General features: G+C 45.3%; 1 protein-coding gene across 3 annotated transcripts; it reads right to left on the minus strand.

The window, feature by feature from the left end:
* Positions 1-1,335: 1,335 nt before the first annotated feature.
* Positions 1,336-18,546, minus strand: LOC310863522 (aminoacyl tRNA synthase complex-interacting multifunctional protein 1-like). Of its 3 annotated transcripts, none has more exons than XR_014569676.1 (8): positions 18,122-18,544; positions 14,143-14,237; positions 5,848-5,961; positions 5,346-5,531; positions 4,096-4,298; positions 2,546-2,714; positions 1,445-1,714; positions 1,336-1,389 (listed from the first exon to the last, which is right to left on the minus strand). XR_014569676.1 is itself a non-coding variant. In XM_083771926.1 (8 exons), exons 2-8 carry the CDS (start codon positions 18,157-18,159, stop codon positions 1,548-1,550), a joined length of 972 nt encoding a protein of 323 aa, XP_083628052.1. In that variant the 5' UTR covers positions 18,160-18,240; positions 18,307-18,546; the 3' UTR covers positions 1,336-1,547. The 3 variants fall into 3 exon arrangements, 2 of the variants coding, with proteins under 2 accessions (XP_083628052.1, XP_083628051.1); XM_083771926.1 differs by having other exon boundaries at positions 1,336-1,714; positions 18,122-18,240; positions 18,307-18,546; XM_083771925.1 differs by having other exon boundaries at positions 1,336-1,714.
* Between the last annotated feature and the right edge of the window lie 201 nt (positions 18,547-18,747).

An 18,747-nucleotide genomic window follows, 5' to 3' on the forward strand; every position in this document is an offset into this window, starting at 1 on the left:
GCGCATGGGGGAATACGCACGTAAAAAATGTAGAACCGATCCTATTTTTAGAGCACGCGTAGGATGGCCCGCGGTATCTGTGCGTCTGGTGTAGCTGGTATTATTGACATATATTGGTCCTATCCAAACGCACTGTACGCGCGCAGTAAACGCCGCGCAGTAAACGCCGCGCAGTAAACGCATACGCACGCGCGCAAAACTGCCTGGTGTAGCTTGGCCGAGAGGGCCATGTCGAACTCAATACAAAGACTGTTAACTGTGAGTGGACGACCCGATAAAGTATTACACTTGTTTACAACAGGGTCCACCATGTTCAATTCATCAAAACATTTAGAGACGTACAAATAGACACTTCTATATAGTCAAAGAACAGACCAGGAATTCATCATAAAGGAGGTAAAAAAGGGAAAAGAAACATACAGTGAGGGGGAATAGGAATTTAATTCCTATTTCTGTCCAATATTTATTTGTAAATAGATTTTTTTTTTTTTTTTGATTGTCTTGTTCCACTTCTGCTTTGGCAATGTAAACGTATGTTTTCTCATGCCAATAAAGATCCTTTGAATTGAATTGAATTGAAACAATTGTATGAATGTATGCCCCCACAGTGTAGTGGTCATGTTTAGTTGTTATTGTGTGAAACAGCACCACCCTGTGGTGTTACCTCAGGGTTACTTATTTTCTCGTTGCCATGCTTGCAATTAGACGTATATATTTCAGCTGCGCTGCCTGCAGTCAGTCAGATCTCTTCAACTCCAGTGTACTGCTGTCTGTGGCTCCTCTTGGGCTAAAAGCAATGTTGTGAGTAATACGTTTATGATGGCAGGTTATTTTATGTTTTTTCTTGTTATTTGCATTTGTACAGATGCATTTTACAATCAGCTTAAACGATTAGTGATTTGTACTCTTTGTTTGACACATGCTTTCTGTATTGTAACAGTAATTTGGAAATGTTTTTGTTGTTGTTACAGTTTCACAAATTGACCAGTAAAACTTCATAAAGACAATGCCTTCTATGTGGAGTTTGTTGGGAGATGTTTAGCTGGTGGGATAGCTGGCATCCTCAGCTAGTGAGGCCTACACAGTATTTCAGGTGTTTATTATGAATCTATTAAAACCCCTTTTGGTGTTAGCATCATGTTATGCTTTAGCTATTGAAAAATAGCAGATCTACAAGCTCATAGCGCGCCACCGAGTGGCGCACTGGCGCGCTACGAGCTTGTAGGTCTGCTATTTTAGAAAAATCTAGCTTTTTCAGAAAACTGTCAGGATTTAGAAGACATTTTTAGAATCTGATCTGAGGTCAGAATGGGTTAAAAAAAAACATCGAACAAGTTGAAATGAAGGGATTTTTATTTAGTCTCTTTGTCATGTTTTGTCTAGAGAGAGCTTTAGAGAGCTTTAGAGTCCCCGGACCCCCCTTTGGGAACCACTGGATTGGAACACTTCAAGTCCCTCCCCTTCTATCTGATTGGTGCGTTGGTGAGGGTGGGGGCTCTGTCCTTCTATCTGATTGGTGCGTTGGTGAGGGTGGGGGCTCTGTCCTTCTATCTGATTGGTGCGTTGGTGAGGGTGGGGGCTCGACACAAGCCCTTCCCCCTCACCTCAAACCCCACCCCCTTGTAATTAGCCACGCCCTTTCCGTCGGTCTTCAGGTCTGATTGGACGGTTTCCCAAACCCTGTCCTTGGAGAGAAGAACCTTATCTGGATCACCTGACCACACACACACACACACACACACACATGCACGCACGCACGCACACACGCACGCGCGCACACACACACACACACACACACACACACACACACACACACACACACACACACACACACACACACACACACACACACACACACACACACACACACACACACACAGATGGTCAATTGAAATATGAGCAGTATAAAATCAGCTAAATCTAAATCTTCATTCGTCACATACATTAAAACAGTGAAATGTATGCAGATCAGCCCAAATGAAACAAGACAAGAGGACTAAAACAAAGTCTCTGTGAGACCTCTAGGGGGCGCAATCTGCATTCAAAGATTCAGGAGGTCATTAAAATGTGGACATATTACTGCTTATACAGCTTTAATGTCATGTCATGTAGTTAGGGTTACGGCAGTAACCATGGTTACCGGGGTTACGGCAGTAACCATGGTTGCCGGGGTGAAGAGTTAGGGTTACGGCAGTAACCGTGGTTACCAGAGTGAAGGGTTAGGGTTACGGCAGTAACCGTGGTTACCAGGATAGTTAGGGTTAGGGTTACGGCAGTAACCGTGGTTATACCGGGGTAGTTAGGGTTGGGGTTACGGCAGTAACCGTGGTTATACCGGGGTAGTTGTGGAAGGTGACTCTGTCTCAGGGTTAGGGTTAGGGTTACGGCAGTAACCGTGGTTATACCGGGGTAGTTGTGGAAGGTGACTCTGTCTCAGGGTTAGGGTTAGGGTTACGGCAGTAACCGTGGTTATACCGGGGTAGTTGTGGAAGGTGACTCTGTCTCAGGGTTAGGGTTAGGGTTACGGCAGTAACCGTGGTTATACCGGGGTAGTTGTGGAAGGTGACTCTGTCTCCCGGGGCGGCGCCTGGGGGCGGGGCCAGCAGCTCCATGTCATCGCTGTCGGGGGCGGAGCAACAGAGGAGGCGGGCCTGTGAGACCACGCCCTTCAGCTGACAAGGCTTGATGTTGCATAGCAACAACACTAGAACGCCCTGGAGAGAGAGAGAGAGAGAGACATTCAGTTTACATTACAGAGAGAGAGAGAGAGAGAGAGAGAGAGAGAGAGAGAGAGAGAGAGAGAGAGAGACTGAGTGATCATAGTCTGGCAATAGAGAAGGGCACAGACAGACAGACAGACAGACAGACAGACAGACAGACAGACAGACAGACAGACAGACAGACAGACAGACAGACAGACAGACAGGAGAGGCTGTGCTGTCACTGTGATGACGGAGCTATAGAGACAGAGTTACACTTCTTAACACTATACACACATGTTAGAGAGGAATTCTTCCCATGACAGAAAGGGAGAAATTACCACTCCTTCTGGGGGAATAGTTTTGACTGCAATATATATCTATTCCTGTCACAAGAAAAGGGACAATCTGTACAGTATGCCATGATTTATTGTATGCACCACCTGAGGGTACCTACAATATAGGGGACACGGGGAGAACATGTGAGGGTACCTACCCTAGGGGACACAGGGAGACCATGTGAGGGTACCTACGCTAGGGGACACGGGGAGAACATGTGAGGGTACCAACCCTAGGGGACACGGGGAGAACATGTGAGGGTACCTACCCTAGGGGACACAGGGAGAACATGTGAGGGTACCTACCCTAGGGGACACAGGGAGAACATGTGAGGGTACCTACCCTAGGGGACACAGGGAGAACATGTGAGGGTACCTACCCTAGGGGACAAAGGGGGAACATGTGAGGGTACCTACCCTAGGGGACACAGGGAGAACATGTGAGGGTACCTACCCTAGGGGACACAGGGAGAACATGTGAGGGTACCTACCCTAGGGGACACAGGGAGAACATGTGAGGGTACCTACCCTAGGGGACACAGGGAGAACATGTGAGGGTACCTACCCTAGGGGACACGGGGAGAACATGTGAGGGTACCAACCCTAGGGGACACAGGGAGAACATGTGAGGGTACCAACCCTAGGGGACACAGGGAGAACATGTGAGGGTATCTACCCTAGGGGACACAGGGAGAACATGTGAGGGTACCTACCCTAGGGGACACAGGGAGAACATGTGAGGGTACCTACCCTAGGGGACACAGGGAGAACATGTGAGGGTACCAACCCTAGGGGACACAGGGAGAACATGTGAGGGTATCTACCCTAGGGGACACAGGGAGAACATGTGAGGGTACCTACCCTAGGGGACACGGGGAGAACATGTTAGGGTACCTACCCTAGGGGACACGGGGAGAACATGCAAACTCCACACAGAAAGGCCCTTTCGCCAACCCCGCCTCTCGGGGCACGCGGAGGAGCAAATGTGAGCGCGCGCGGACGTTACCTTCTCCACCTCTAATTGGTCGTTACCTTCTCCACCTCTAATTGGTCGTTACCTTCTCCACCTCTAATTGGTCGTCCAGCGGTGTGACCACGGTGCGGGGCGTGGCCTCCGCTACGTCCACTTCCTGCACCATCAGGGCGTCGGCCGCGCGGTGTCGCCTCACGCTGAGGACACGCCCCACTCTGATGTCCAATCGGGACGCGTCCACACCACGGCCCGCCCCCAACGGGAGGCACGGGTCAGACACCGGACGAGCTACGAGAGAGAGAGAGAGAGAGAGAGAGAGCTTGTAGGTCTGCTTTTTTTTTTATCGTGAAAATGTGGCGCAAATCTTTGAATATACTGTATATTCTTTCAGAGCGAACGTTTTTTACTTAAATCTTTGCCCCCCCCCCCCCAGCTGAGGGGGGGGGGAGGCGTATTACAGATAATTCTTGGGGTCCTTGACATGAAATATTGATCACCACTGATACAGAAACATGAGGTTTTTCAGAAAACTAGGATTTAGAAGTTTTCTTTTTAATATCAGGGTAATGGGTTAAAATGCCCGCGGGCGGTCAAGATAAAACCCGCATCCTCCCGCAATTAACCAGATATACGGAGATATAGACGTTCATATTTTGCTAAATTGTAGGCGATATAACCAGAGCTTATATCGCCTACACAATTTAGCAAAATATGAAAGTCTGATGAGAACGTATATAATTTCCATGCGCTGGACAGACAAGCACCGTGGAGTCCGTCTCACTCTATCAGGCACGCTCCCAAAGCGGACGCACGCAGCTGTCAATCATTATTCATTAGTAGGATAATCACTCTGTGGGAAGTGGATGTCATGAAATCCCTAGACTCCTTCAAAACCGCTCTCAAAGGGCACCTATACGGACGGCTGCAATTCAAACTGGCCTCTGTAAAATCTGAATCCCCCCCACCGCCCCCCCCCCCCCCTTTCCCCCTCACTGTATATGTTTTTACCTCCTTTCTGATGAATTCCTGTTCTGTTCTTTATATAGAAGTGTCTATTTGTACGTCTCTAAATGTTTTGATGAATTGAACAATGTGGACCCTGTTGTAAACAAGTGTAATGCTTAAATGGCTCGTCCACTCACAGTTAACAGTCTTTGTATTGAGTTTGTGCTTGAAATGTACTGTAAATTCTACAAACTGTTAATAAATATTTCAATAAATCAATCAAAACAGAACACAATGAAGAGTATATTTGGCTTTTAACACACAGTCTCTCTCTCTCTCTCTCTCTCTCTCTCTCTCTCTCTCTCTCTCTCTCTTTCTCTCTCTCCTTACCTCTCCTGTCTCCTCTCCTCCTACGCCCCTGCTGTCTGTCATGTTGAGTGACAGGCTGGCCGGGGGAGGGGCCGGCAGATGATTGGGTGGCAGGCACCCGGGGGGAGGGGCCAGAGCTGACGGACAGGCCGGAGGAGGCGGGGCTCTCGGAGGGCGTGGCCGAAGCGGCGAGAGCGAGAGCCTTGGCTGGGAGAGAGAGAGAGAGAGAGAGAGAGAGAGAGAGAGACAGAGAGGAGAGGAGAGGAGAGGAGAGGAGAGGGGCGATAACCACAGTGGGTGTTTGGATGGAGAACAGAGAATCATGGCTTCTTAGTTTAGAATAAAATAACTCAGAATGTGTGTGTGTGTGTGTGTGTGTGTGTGTGTGTGTGTGTGTGTGTGTGTGTGTGTGTGTGTGTGTGTGTGTGTGTGTGTGTGTGTGTGTGTGTGTGTGTGTGTGTGTGGGTGGGTGGGTGGGTGTGTGTGGGTGTGTGTGTGTGTGTGCGTGTGTGTGCGTGCGTACCTGCTTTGCGTTTCTGTTTTTCCAGCAGTTGGAGTTTTAACTCTTCGATGTCTTTCTTCAGTTTTGCGTTTTCTACCAACAGCTTCTTCTCCTCTCTGACTGAGGCCTGTAGCACTGCACACACACACACGCACGCACGCACGCACGCACGCACGCACGCACGCACACACACACACACACACACACACACACACACACACACAGACACACACACACACACACACACACACACACACACACACACACACACACAGAACCAACCATTAATTGGTATAATTGTATATATATATATGGAATATGGCATTAAAATGATGAATTAAACATATGAATAGTGCAGGTATCAAAGGCACAATCCACTGTTAATTAGGATGGCCATAATAAGGGTTTAATTACATCTTTAATGATGCATTTGTACTTTGTAACAGAGTATGTAAATGCTGTTATTAAAATGCATTTCTATAAAAATGCTAAGTAGCTAAAATACAAAAAATGCATGGTCACATAGGTTCATAAAGCATATACTTCATAATAATTTCATGATGTATAATAAATAATGTAATAATGATTAATGATAATAATTAATTTCATATGAGGTTACATTTTTTTTTATTTAACCTTTATTTAACCAGTAAAATCACATTGAGTCTGCGTCTGGTGGGAACTGGCCAAGAGGCAGACATAAAAATTACACTTACAATACCACATCGTCAATGTTACATTTTGAACCAGCAAATACAACATCCATAATGCACCTTAAAGTACCTATGCATAAATACAACAAGTCAACTGTCCTACTTTTTAGTAGCAGGGCAAAATACACCATGTACACAATCTACACGATCTGAGCCGATATAATAAATATACAGGCATGAACATAGGCTAGTAGGCTACATATCCAAACATATGTGCAGGTACTGTACATCAAAGATGATCCTTTTGAAACTTCTCAAGGGAACTTTTCAAAGCCAATTTTAGTCTGGACTGTAGATCATTCCACGACCAAGGGGCCAAAGAAAGCCAGACATGTTTTTAACAATGTGTGTTAAAACATTTAAACATGATGTGATGATAACTTTCTGAGGCAGAAAGTTCCCTAGTCTTGTCAGTAGCAACACTGGACTATGACTGATTGACTGATTGATGCATTGATTGCCTGGCATTGCACACAGGTGCGGTGGTACAGACTGTGTCTCATTCACTCAGACACTGGTCTGCAGACTGTAGGAAACGGTACACTTGCAGCAGTGTAGTGTGTGTCTGCACTCTGCACTGCTACAGTTATAAAGAACATTAATCCATTCTGACCTGAGATCAGATTCATACGAGGTTTCCACTGGACACACACTGGTCTGATGAACCCGTTCTGACCTGAGATCAGATTCATACGAGGTTTCCACTGGACACACACTGGTCTGATGAACCCATTCTGACCTGAGATCAGATTCTAAAAAATGTCAGTCGTTCTTCGATTTTTCAAAAATAGCAGACCTACAAGCTCATAGCGCGCCACTCGGTGGCACGCTATGAGCTTGTAGATCTGCTATTTTTCAATAGCTAAAGCATAACATGATGCTAACACCAAAATGGGTTCCCGTTCAGAATCAAGGAGAAATGGTCAAAGAGACATTCTAAAAGAATCAAGAACCTCTTCATTTGCACAACAAGCGGGGAGTTATATCTTTGTTGTGTTGTATTGTGCATGGTGTTTTGACGGACACGTTCACCTGCGCATCGCGCATTCCTATGTATTTGTATTTCTTTGTTTGATCAATAGGCCTATTATGTATTGTGATGAACTTTACTGATTGTTTATCTGTTTGTTATTTTTGTGTACAGTGTACAGTTCTCACGTCGGCATGGAACAGCTGAGGGAGTGAGAAGAAGTTATGCCCAATAAATGCCCGATTATAAAGAACCGAACGGTGTCGTCAATGTTGTGAGAACGGCTATACAGAGTACTTCTACATTGCAGTAGGCTATCGATACTTTTACTTAAGTAAAAAATCACACCTGTGTGAACTGAGTGGTGCAACTCGCCCTCTCCCCCTGCCTCTCTCTCTCTCTCTCTCTCTCTCTCTCTCTCTCTCTCTCTCTCTCTCTCTCTCTCTCTGTAATTAGCACTAGGCAACAGTGCAACACTATCTCTCTCTCTCTCTGTTTCTGGCACAACAGCGCCACTTTTGCCCCTACTGGTACTCATAGCCACACACAGTCACATAGGTGAACACGGACATTGCTGTTCCTTGGAGTGGTTACTTTATTTGCACCACTCAAAAGTAATTTAGTACAGGCTACTTTTTCCACCGCTGTACTGTATAGTCACCAGCAGGGGGTGCCAGGGTCCCCACACTGTACTGTGACTGATTATTCAGCAGTTCATCTCTGTGTGTGTGTGTGTGTGTGTGTGTGTGTGTGTGTGTGTGTGTGTGTGTGTGTGTGTGTGTGTGTGTGTGTGTGTGTGTGTGTGTGTGTGTGTGTGTGTGTGTGTGTTTGATTGATTGATTGAAATATTTATTAACAGTTTGTAGAATTGACAGTACATTTTAAGCACAAACTCAATACAAAGACTGTTAACTGTGAGTGGACGACCCAATTAAGCATTACACTTGTTTACAACAGGGTCCACATTGTTCAATTCATCAAAACATTTAGAGACATACAAATAGACACTTCTATGTAGTTAAAGAACAGAACAGGAATTCATCATATAGGAAGCAAAAAGGGAAAGGATACATATACAGTGAGGGGAAAAAGGGGGGGGTGGTGGGGGGGATTCAGATTCTACAGAGGCCAGTTTCGAATTGCAGCCATCCGTAGGTGCCCTTTGAGAGCGGTTTTGAAGGAGTCAAGGGATTTGCATGTCTTACAATTACAATTTAGGCATTTAGCAGACGCTCTTAATCCAGAGCGATGTACATTAAGCAAGAACAAAAAGCATGGGAATACATCACAAAAAAGCATTTATCATAAAACATGCGTAAGCTAAGAAAGTAACAGTGGAATATATATTATGAGACTATACATATAAACAATATATATATATATATATATACTACTATGCTATACATATGTACTATGGCGTGCTATGACTATATACAATGCAATTATAGTGCTGTCTACATAACATGCTATAAGTCTGTATCAGATGCTATCTAAGTCTACAGAAATGCTATCTAAGGGGGTAGGGTAAGTGCTATGGGCCATGATGGAGTCTGAAAAGGTGGGTTTTCAGACTATGGCGGAAGATTGGGAGTGATGCTGCAGTTCTGACTGCAATGGGAAGTGCATTCCACAGTTTTGGAGCCCGGAGGAGAGAAGATTTTGGGACGTGTGGAGCGTTGTCCCGGCGTTTTTAGTGAGGGTACTTCCAGCTTCCCTGCGTTGGCTGATCTGAGTGCGCGGGAGGGTTTGTAGGGTTCAATCATACTTGCAAGATATGGGGGAGCCATACCTTTGGTTGCTTTGAATGCCAGCATCAGAGTTTTGTATTCTGTGCGGGCAGCGACCGGGAGCCAGTGGAGGGAGCGGAGCAGGGGGGAGACATGTGAGAATTTTTAGTCCAGTACCTGCCTGTAGACCCTATCGCAATTTGGTGTTGGGGGAATTTCTCACTTGAACTGAGTCAATGGGTCCCTAGACATGAAAGATCAATGAGGTGCTTGTCCGCCATAGTGCCACGAATGGCGCAATGGCCACATCAAAAATGGCCGCCATCGGCTATGATGAAAATCCAACCTTTTTGTTTTTTAGTGTTTAAGCACATGTAATACATTCATTTTGACTAATTGTGGTGTGTGGAATTCATTTCTGATATTGTTTTGATGATTTGGGGTGATTTTGACCTTGAAAGGTCATAGTCAAGGTCATTTTGCTATTCCACAGACCTTGGCCATAACTTGTCCATTTTTAGGAGTAAGAACAGGAACAATTAGTCTATTTCAACTAAATCTGACTCTTAAAATTAATTTCTGATATTGTTTTGACCATTAGGGATCATCCTGTCATTGAATTATTGATGTTAATGTCATTTTTCAATAATTCGATTATGATTCTTTAGTCGCTTTTACTATATATTTTCATGATTTGTTTTCTTTACATAAACAAAATACATGGGCATGAGAAAAACAACAACAGCACCATATGTGCTGTGTGAATAAGCCCATTGTACAAAAGACTCTGTCCATGGCCCAAATGAGCCAATTCATTGCTATGGCAACCCCATAGTGGAGGCAAGTCAATATATCATAAGAATCGTTCACTTGATGGTACAAGCACCAAATTTGGTACACAAGTGCTTCAGAACCTACTCTCTCAGAAAAGTACGTTGTCCACTTGAAAAAACTAAATGGCCACCATTTTTCAAGATGGCCGCCAAATGAAAAGGGCCTTTTGTGGCAGTTCTGGACAACCGTGGGTCCGACCAACTCGAGACCGGGCACTGCACTCCCTGTGTGTGTGTGGAACGTGTGTGTCGAATTCGGTGAAGTCAGTGGGGCAAACGGTTCTCGGGTTACATGGATTACAGATGTACAGACACACACAGACTTGAATATACCGTATGTCAATGGGCAATGCCCATTGGGTTTTTTTTTAGATGATGGGTAAGAAGAGAGAGATGTGATGTCAGGTGGTGTGGGCTAAGAAGTGGTCAGGGCTAAGATAAAGTATATGAGATGTACAGTAAGTGCAAAGAGAGATGGTGAGGGAGGGAGAAAATTATTTGTACCAATTGACCAAACAGTAGACAGTAGTGTAACAGGTTAAGGTGAGTATAGAGATGGAAATGTTCTAGCAAGTGAAGCCAGTGTATTGAGAATATGGGACATATGTGTCAGGAGTTATTTGCCGTACGGTTGGAAACGGTGGCACTGATGAAAAGGAGGCACAGCTGGAGGTGGCAGAATTAAGGATGCTATGCTTCTCATTAGGAGTGAAAAGGAAGGACTTGATCAGAAATGACTAAATTAGAGGATCAGCCCAGGTTAGAAGGTTTGGGGATAAAGCAAGAGAGGTGAGGTTGAGATGGTTTAGACATGTGAAAAGGAGGGATGAGGGTACATTGGGAGAAGGATGCTGAAGATGTAGCTGCCAGGTAAGAGGATGGCCAAAGACGAGGTTTAAGGATGCTGTGAGAGATGACATGAAGGTGGCAGGTCACAGAGGAAGATGTAGAAAACAAAACCAAAAGGGGTCCTCCCCTTTTCCCTGTGCGTGCACACACACACACACACACACACACACACACGGTACTCTACAGTACACTACAGTATGTTACAGTACAGTATGGTAAAGTACAGTAACGTGCGGTACGGCATGGTACAGTATGATACCATAAGGTATGGTACAGTACAGTATGATGCCGTACAGTACAGTAAGGTACAGTATGATACCATACAGTAAGGTACAGTATGGTACAGTATGGTACCATGCAGTACGGTACAGTACAGTACAGTACAGTACAGTATTGTACAGTATGATACCATACAGTAAGGTACAGTATGGTACAGTATGGTACCATGCAGTACGGTACAGTACAGTACAGTATTGTACAGTATGATACCATACAGTAAGGTACGGTACGGTATGGTATCATACTGTACCTTACTGTACTGTACGGCATCATACTGTACTGTACCATACCTTATGGTATCATACTGTACCATGCCGTACCGCACGTTACTGTACTTTACCATACTGTACTGTAACATACTGTAGTGTACTGTACAGTACCGTGTGTGTGTGTGCACGCACAGGGAAAAGGGGAGGACCCCTTTTGGTTTTGTTTTCTACATCTTCCTCTGTGACCTGCCACCTTCATGTCATCTCTCACAGCATCCTTAAACCTCGTCTTTGGCCATCCTCTTACCTGGCAGCTACATCTTCAGCATCCTTCTCCCAATGTACCCTCATCCCTCCTTTTCACATGTCTAAACCATCTCAACCTCACCTCTCTTGCTTTATCCCCAAACCTTCTAACCTGGGCTGATCCTCTAATTTAGTCATTTCTGATCAAGTCCTTCCTTTTCACTCCTAATGAGAAGCATAGCATCCTTAATTCTGCCACCTCCAGCTGTGCCTCCTTTTCATCAGTGCCACCGTTTCCAACCGTACGGCAAATAACTCCTGACACATATGTCCCATATTCTCAATACACTGGCTTCACTTGCTAGAACATTTCCATCTCTATACTCACCTTAACCTGTTACACTACTGTCTACTGTTTGGTCAATTGGTACAAATAATTTTCTCCCTCCCTCACCATCTCTCTTTGCACTTACTGTACATCTCATATACTTTATCTTAGCCCTGACCACTTCTTAGCCCACACCACCTGACATCACATCTCTCTCTTCTTACCCATCATCTAAAAAAAACCCCAATGGGCATTGCCCATTGACATATATTCAAGTCTGTGTGTGTCTGTACATCTGTAATACCATGTAACCCGAGAACCGTTTGCCCCACTGACTTCACCGAATTCGACACACACGTTCCACACACACACAGGGAGTGCAGTGCCCGGTCTCGAGTTGGTCGGACCCACGGTTGTCCAGAACTGCCACAAAAGGCCCTTTTCATTTGGCGGCCATCTTGAAAAATGGTGGCCATTTAGTTTTTTCAAGTGGACAACGTACTTTTCTGAGAGAGTAGGTTCTGAAGCACTTGTGTACCAAATTTGGTGCTTGTACCATCAAGTGAACGATTCTTATGATATATTGACTTACCTCCACTATGGGGTTGCCATAGCAATGAATTGGCTCATTTGGGCCATGGACAGAGTCTTTTGTACAATGGGCTTATTCACACAGCACATATGGTGCTGTTGTTGTTTTTCTCATGCCCATGTATTTTGTTTATGTAAAGAAAACACATCATGAAAATATATAGTAAAAGCGACTAAAGAATCATAATCGAATTATTGAAAAATGACATTAACATCAATAATTCAATGACAGGATGATCCCTAATGGTCAAAACAATATCAGAAATTAATTTTAAGAGTCAGATTTAGTTGAAATAGACTAATTGTTCCTGTTCTTACTCCTAAAAATGGACAAGTTATGGCCAAGGTCTGTGGAATAGCAAAATGACCTTGACTATGACCTTTCAAGGTCAAAATCACCCCAAATCATCAAAACAATATCAGAAATGAATTCCACACACCACAATTAGTCAAAATGAATGTATTACATGTGCTTAAACACTAAAAAACAAAAAGGTTGGATTTTCAATATAGCCGATGGCGGCCATTTTTGATGTGGCCATTGCGCCATTCGTGGCACTATGGCGGACAAGCACCTCATTGATCTTTCATGTCTAGGGACCCATTGACTCAGTTCAAGTGAGAAATTCCCCCAACACCAAATTGCGATAGGGTCTACAGGCAGGTACTGGACTATTTGGCTGGTTGAAGACCAAGCGAGCTGCGGCATTTTGGATCAGCTGGAGAGGCTTAAGTGCACATGCTGGTAGGCCAGTAAGGAGGGAGTTACAATAGTCGAGTTTTGACAAGACTGTTGTTAGGGCGTTCCACATTTTGGTGGCATAGGAGCGAAAATAATTTAGTCCCTTGTTTGTGCCGAATCTGGGTTGTACATGGTTTGTTGTATACTCCCTCTGGTGTTGTGGGTGTGGACTTCGTTTACATTAAGGAAGTATTTAGACAGGTACATGCAGTATCTTGGTGGTGTATCGAATCTTGAGGACCAGACCCATTGCAAGATGCTGTACTCTGTCATCGACCCTATAAGCCATCCCAGCCTGTCAAAGTGGGCAGGGGTGAGGTGGGTTCGGGGGGTGAGGCCAAGTAGGAGCCTGACTAGTTTGTTTTGGGAGGTCTGGAGCCTTGTTTTAAGGGCCTTTGAGGTGCTGTGGTACCAAGAGGTGGATGCATAGTCAAAGAAACCTTGTACGAGGGCTCCTGTTAAGGTCTTCAAGGTGTTTTTGTTGACCAGTGAGGAGATCCTGTAAAGGAATCTTGTTCTTTGATTGACTTTTTTGATTACGTTGGTGGCCATTTTATCACCGAAAAGATTTGCCTCCAGGATGGAACCTAGGTAGGTAATTTCATCTTTACGTGTGATAACATTGTCACCAACTCTAACCAAGAAGCCATCTGCCTTGCTGAGATTACTATTAGATCCGAAGAGAATGGATTCAGTTTTTCCCAGGTGTAAGGATAGTTTGTTATCAGCGAGCCAGGTGCAGATTCTACCGAGTTCAGAGCTGAGGTGTGTGTGTGTGCGTGTGCATGTGCGTGTGTGCGTGCGTGTGTGTGCGTGCGTGCGGTCTCACATGCTTTCTCCCTCATCATCAGGAAGTGAGTCTTCAGGTAGTCCATGATCTGAGCTCCATCCTTAGGATCCAACTTATTCAGCAACACAGCCAGACTGAGAGAGAGACATAGAGACACAGAGAGAGAGAGAGAGAGAGAGAGAGAGAGAGAGAGACACACACACAGAGAGAGAGTTAAAAAAATTAAAAAAATCAAATTTGACAGGCGTATGCAGTGCAGTGGGGAGTAGGGAGTAGGGAACAACCCTAGCAATTCGAACGCAGCCGTGGTCTTGTTGTGCCTGTGAGGAGGCGTGCGGGGCGTTTTGGCCCAAGGACTGGTCGATGCATTACAGTAGTCTAATCTTTCTCGCGGTTCAGAAACCGTCATTTCTACTCTGTCCGTGTCTCATAGGAGGGCTGTGGGCAGTTCAGAAACCGTCTTCCAGTGACATCATCGATGGGGAATACAAGCTAATAGAAACTGCAGGCTTTCTAGTCCTGAAAAGTTGCAATGCGAAAATGGAAGCCATCGTTAATCTCACGATAATGAAAATCTAAACATTTTTGTAAAGAAATCTTGTTTAAAAAAATAATCTGCCTAATGATGATGTCACTGGAAGACGGTTTCTAAACTGCCCACAGCCCTCCTATGAGACACAGACTGAGTAGAAAGAAATCGTGCCATTTTATCATGATTATTGGTGAGGACCTATTATATGAAGATACGTTGAAAAGTGGTGAAGTGGTCCTTTAACTAAACATTCCAATACACAAAATCTGGGCCAATCGCTCGCTCCAGCGTGGTGGTGTTACGGTGAAATCGGTGACATGCTGAAATACGTGACCATCGTGTAGACAATGACAATCACCTAATAATGTCAGACTGTTAATCGTTGCAGTTTGTTCATTAGCAGAGTTCAACCTATAGCGGTATTCAGGCCACCATTCTGACCTGAGATCAGATAAAAAAAAATGTCTTCTACATCCTGACAGTTTTCCATTCTGACCTGAGATCAGATTCTAAAAATGTCTTCTATGTCAGTCGCTCTTCGATTTTTCAAAAATAGCAGACCTACAAGCTCGTAGCGTGCGATCTGCTATATTTTTCAATAGCTAAAGCATAACATAGTGCTAACACCAAAATGGGTTCCCGCCCAAAATGGGTTAAAGACCTCCATGTAAGTTGTTGTGTGAAGTCCACAAGACGGTAGCATATTTCCACAGGTCACACATTTCACCATAATCTGCCACGCTTGCAGTGAGCGAGTGTCAGTGAGCGAGTGGCCGAGATTTTGGGAGTTGGGATTTGGCTTTAGCCTCATACCTTCATACCTGCCAGCTCACAGAGACATTGGCTTTAGCCTTATCTCCATACCTGCCTGCTCACAGAGACATTGGCTTTAGCCTTATTACCTTCATACCTGCCAGCTCAGAGACATTGGCTTTAGCCTCATACCTTCATACCTGCCAGCTCACAGAGACATTGGCTTTAGCCTCATACCTTCATACCTGCCAGCTCAGAGACATTGGCTTTAGCCTCATACCTTCATACCTGCCAGCTCAGAGACATTGGCTTTAGCCTTATCTTCATACCTGCCTGCTCACAGAGACATTGGCTTTAGCCTTATCTTCATACCTGCCAGCTCACAGAGACATTGGCTTTAGCCTTATCTTCATACCTGCCAGCTCACAGAGACATTGGCTTTAGCCTCATACCTTCATACCTGCCAGCTCACAGAGACATTGGCTTTAGCCTCATACCTTCATACTTGCCAGCTCACAGAGACATTGGCTTTAGCCTTATACCTTCATACCTGCCAGCACATAGACATTGGCTTTAGCCTCATACCTTCATACCTGCCAGCTCACAGAGACATTGGCTTTAGCCTTATCTCCATACCTGCCTGCTCAGAGAGACAGTCGTACAGATGAGTCACAAACACATGAACACCATGTTTTGGGGCTTGAGAAAACTCATGGCTTTGCAAACTGCTGATGAGCTGCAGATCAGCTGTTTTCGCGGAGATACTTGACGCTCTCTCTCACACGTGTGGGTGTGTGTGTGTGTGTGTGTGTGTGTGTGTGTGTGTGTGTGTGTGTGTGTGTGTGTGTGTGTGTGTGTGTGTGTGTGTGTGGGATCGGGTGGTGTGTGTGCATGTCACTGACAACAGCTGCAGTCAAACCTCTTGCTAAAAATAAAGTGACCTGGCATGCTCACGTTTCCACACACACGCACGCGCTCACACGCGCTCACACACACACACACACACACACACACACACACACACACACACACACACACACACACACACACACACACACACACTGTAACCACACCCATGCCATGTGGTTATAAAGAGAAATGAATTCCTGTATGGATTAGAGCATTATACATACCGTATAGGCTATAATAAATTGACACTAATCAGCCCGCGGACCCCCATTTGAAAACATTATGCCAGGGACCCCCGTGAGAGAAGACCTTTACCACTCTAGCAGTGATTGACCTACACATTAGTCTACGGACCCCCGTTTAATGCCATTTCTCTCTCTGGGACCCCCAATTTATGCTGTGAAATCAATGTTAATTTAACTCTGAGAGTGTAGAAATGGAACATTTGGTTCCATGTGTTACACTCTCAGAGTCACAGACCCGTAAGGGTCCATTTGGTTCCATGTGTTATACACTCTCAGAGTCACAGACCTGTAAGGGTCCATTTGGTTCCTAACTATCATTTTGCTGGGGACCCCCTTCCAGGACCCCTGGGGGTCCCTGGATCCCACTTTGGGAACATTCCTACATTCTGAATTCCTTTGTTTTTATTCCTTTTTACAGGTCAATACAGGCAGACAGGCGATTCAGTCACAACAGTTCATTTTTCCCCCTTCTCCCCTGTACCCCTCCCCCCATTCAACGAAGTCCACACCCACAACACCAGAGGGAGTGCAACAAACCATGTACAACCCAGATTCGGCACAAACAAGGGACTAATTTTTTTTCGCTCCTATGCCACCAAAATGTGGAACGCCCTACCAACAGTCATTAAGACATGTGAACCCCTTGACTCCTTCAAAACCGCTCTCAAAGGCCACCTACGGATGGCTGCAATTCGAAACTGGCCTCTGTAAAATGTGTCAAATCCCCCATTGATGAGAAACATTCAAAGAGGTCTATCAGTAATGGACCAGAACATGTGGCCGAGAGATGCTGAAGGATAGTGACATCTTGGGCAGTTGAAACGGGTCGCCGGGTACATCTTAGCTAATTTTCCAGGGGAGTAGTGCAGTCTATGTCGTACACAACATGATGCAGAGTTAATTATGGAGATACTTGAATTCCAAATTTCCTCTGGAATTTCCACTCCAAGATCTAATTCCCATGCTAACCTGTTGTTGTTCCAGGTATAGGAGCACAAATGTCCTGTATTGTACTATACAATTTTGAGATTAGTCCCTTAACCCATTGACGCCTGGTGCAACGTATATGCTATTTGTGTCTCATCAGCTATTGCTATACATGTAGCAACATAACTATTTAAAAACAAATCATCAGAATTTGAAGGTTTTCCGAAACCTTAGGTCAGGCCCTAGAAGTCGTTCCCAGATTCGGCCTCAGGCATCAATGGGTTAAGAGGGGGATCAATTTTGAGTAATTATATTAGGTCGTTAGGTAAGTGGGGAGATTTCCCATAATGAAACTACGTATCTGTAGGTAACGGAAGTAATGGTTTCTTGGGAGGTTGAACATTCCTACATTCTAACAGGTTGTAGAGAGAGAACACAGGGTTCCTGGTTAGATCCTCCTGAGGTTTGGTCGAGCAAGACACTAACCTGGCATGATCTCTGCCACACACGCACGCACGCACGCACGCACGCACGCACGCACGCACACACGCACACACACACACACACACACACACACACACACACACACACACACACACACACACACAGTCACACACACACACACTACAACAGTAGAAAGCTTGGTGTTTACCTGGGTTTGAACGGGTTGTCCGGGTCGTCGTCAGCCATGTTGGAGTCAGGTCAGAAAGACAGAGACACTCTCAGTACCAGACCGCTTCAGACTGAGTCCTGCTCACACACACACTGCAACTCTCTCTCTCTCTCTCTCTCTCTCTCTCTCTCTCTATCCAGCTCACACACACAGTCTGCAACTCTCTCTCTCTCTCTCTCTCTCTCTCTCTAGCTCTCTCTCTCTCTCTCTCTCTCTCCAGCTCACACACACAGTCTGCAACTCTCTCTCTCTCCAGCTCACACACACAGTCTGCTCTCTCTCTCTCTCTCTCTCTCTCTCTCTCCAGCTCACACACACAGTCTGCAACTCTCTCTCTCTCTCTCTCCAGCTCACACACACAGTCTGCAACTCTCTCTCTCTCTCTCTCCAGCTCACACACACAGTCTGCTCTCTCTCTCTCTCTCTCTCTCTCTCTCTCTCTCTGCGTGTGTCAGTCTCAGCTGTCTCTCTGTGTCTCCCTCAGCCAGCAGGCCCCTCTCTCTCTCTCTCTCTCTCTCTCTCTCTGTGTCTCTATGTCTCTCTCTCCCTCAGTCAGCATGCTGCAGCTGCCGTTTCTCCTCTGCTGTCTTCAGGATGATCATATG

Source organism: Protomyctophum parallelum (assembly GCF_964188405.1).
Source record: "Protomyctophum parallelum genome assembly, chromosome: 8".
Classification (NCBI taxonomy): Eukaryota; Metazoa; Chordata; class Actinopteri; order Myctophiformes; family Myctophidae; genus Protomyctophum; species Protomyctophum parallelum.

What these genes read in the sequence shown, in the direction of transcription:
- LOC310863522 (XM_083771926.1), bottom strand. Translation starts at nt 18,159, where the DNA reads ATGGCTGACGACGACCCGGACAACCCGTTCAAACCCAG. An exon ending in GACAACCCGTTCAAACCCAG is followed by an intron (nt 14,238 to 18,121) that starts GTAAACACCAAG and finishes TCTCTCTCTCAG; the next exon opens with TCTGGCTGTGTTGCTGAATA. An exon ending in ACCAATTAGAGGTGGAGAAG is followed by an intron (nt 2,715 to 4,095) that starts GTAACGACCAAT and finishes CTCTCTCTCCAG; the next exon opens with GGCGTTCTAGTGTTGTTGCT.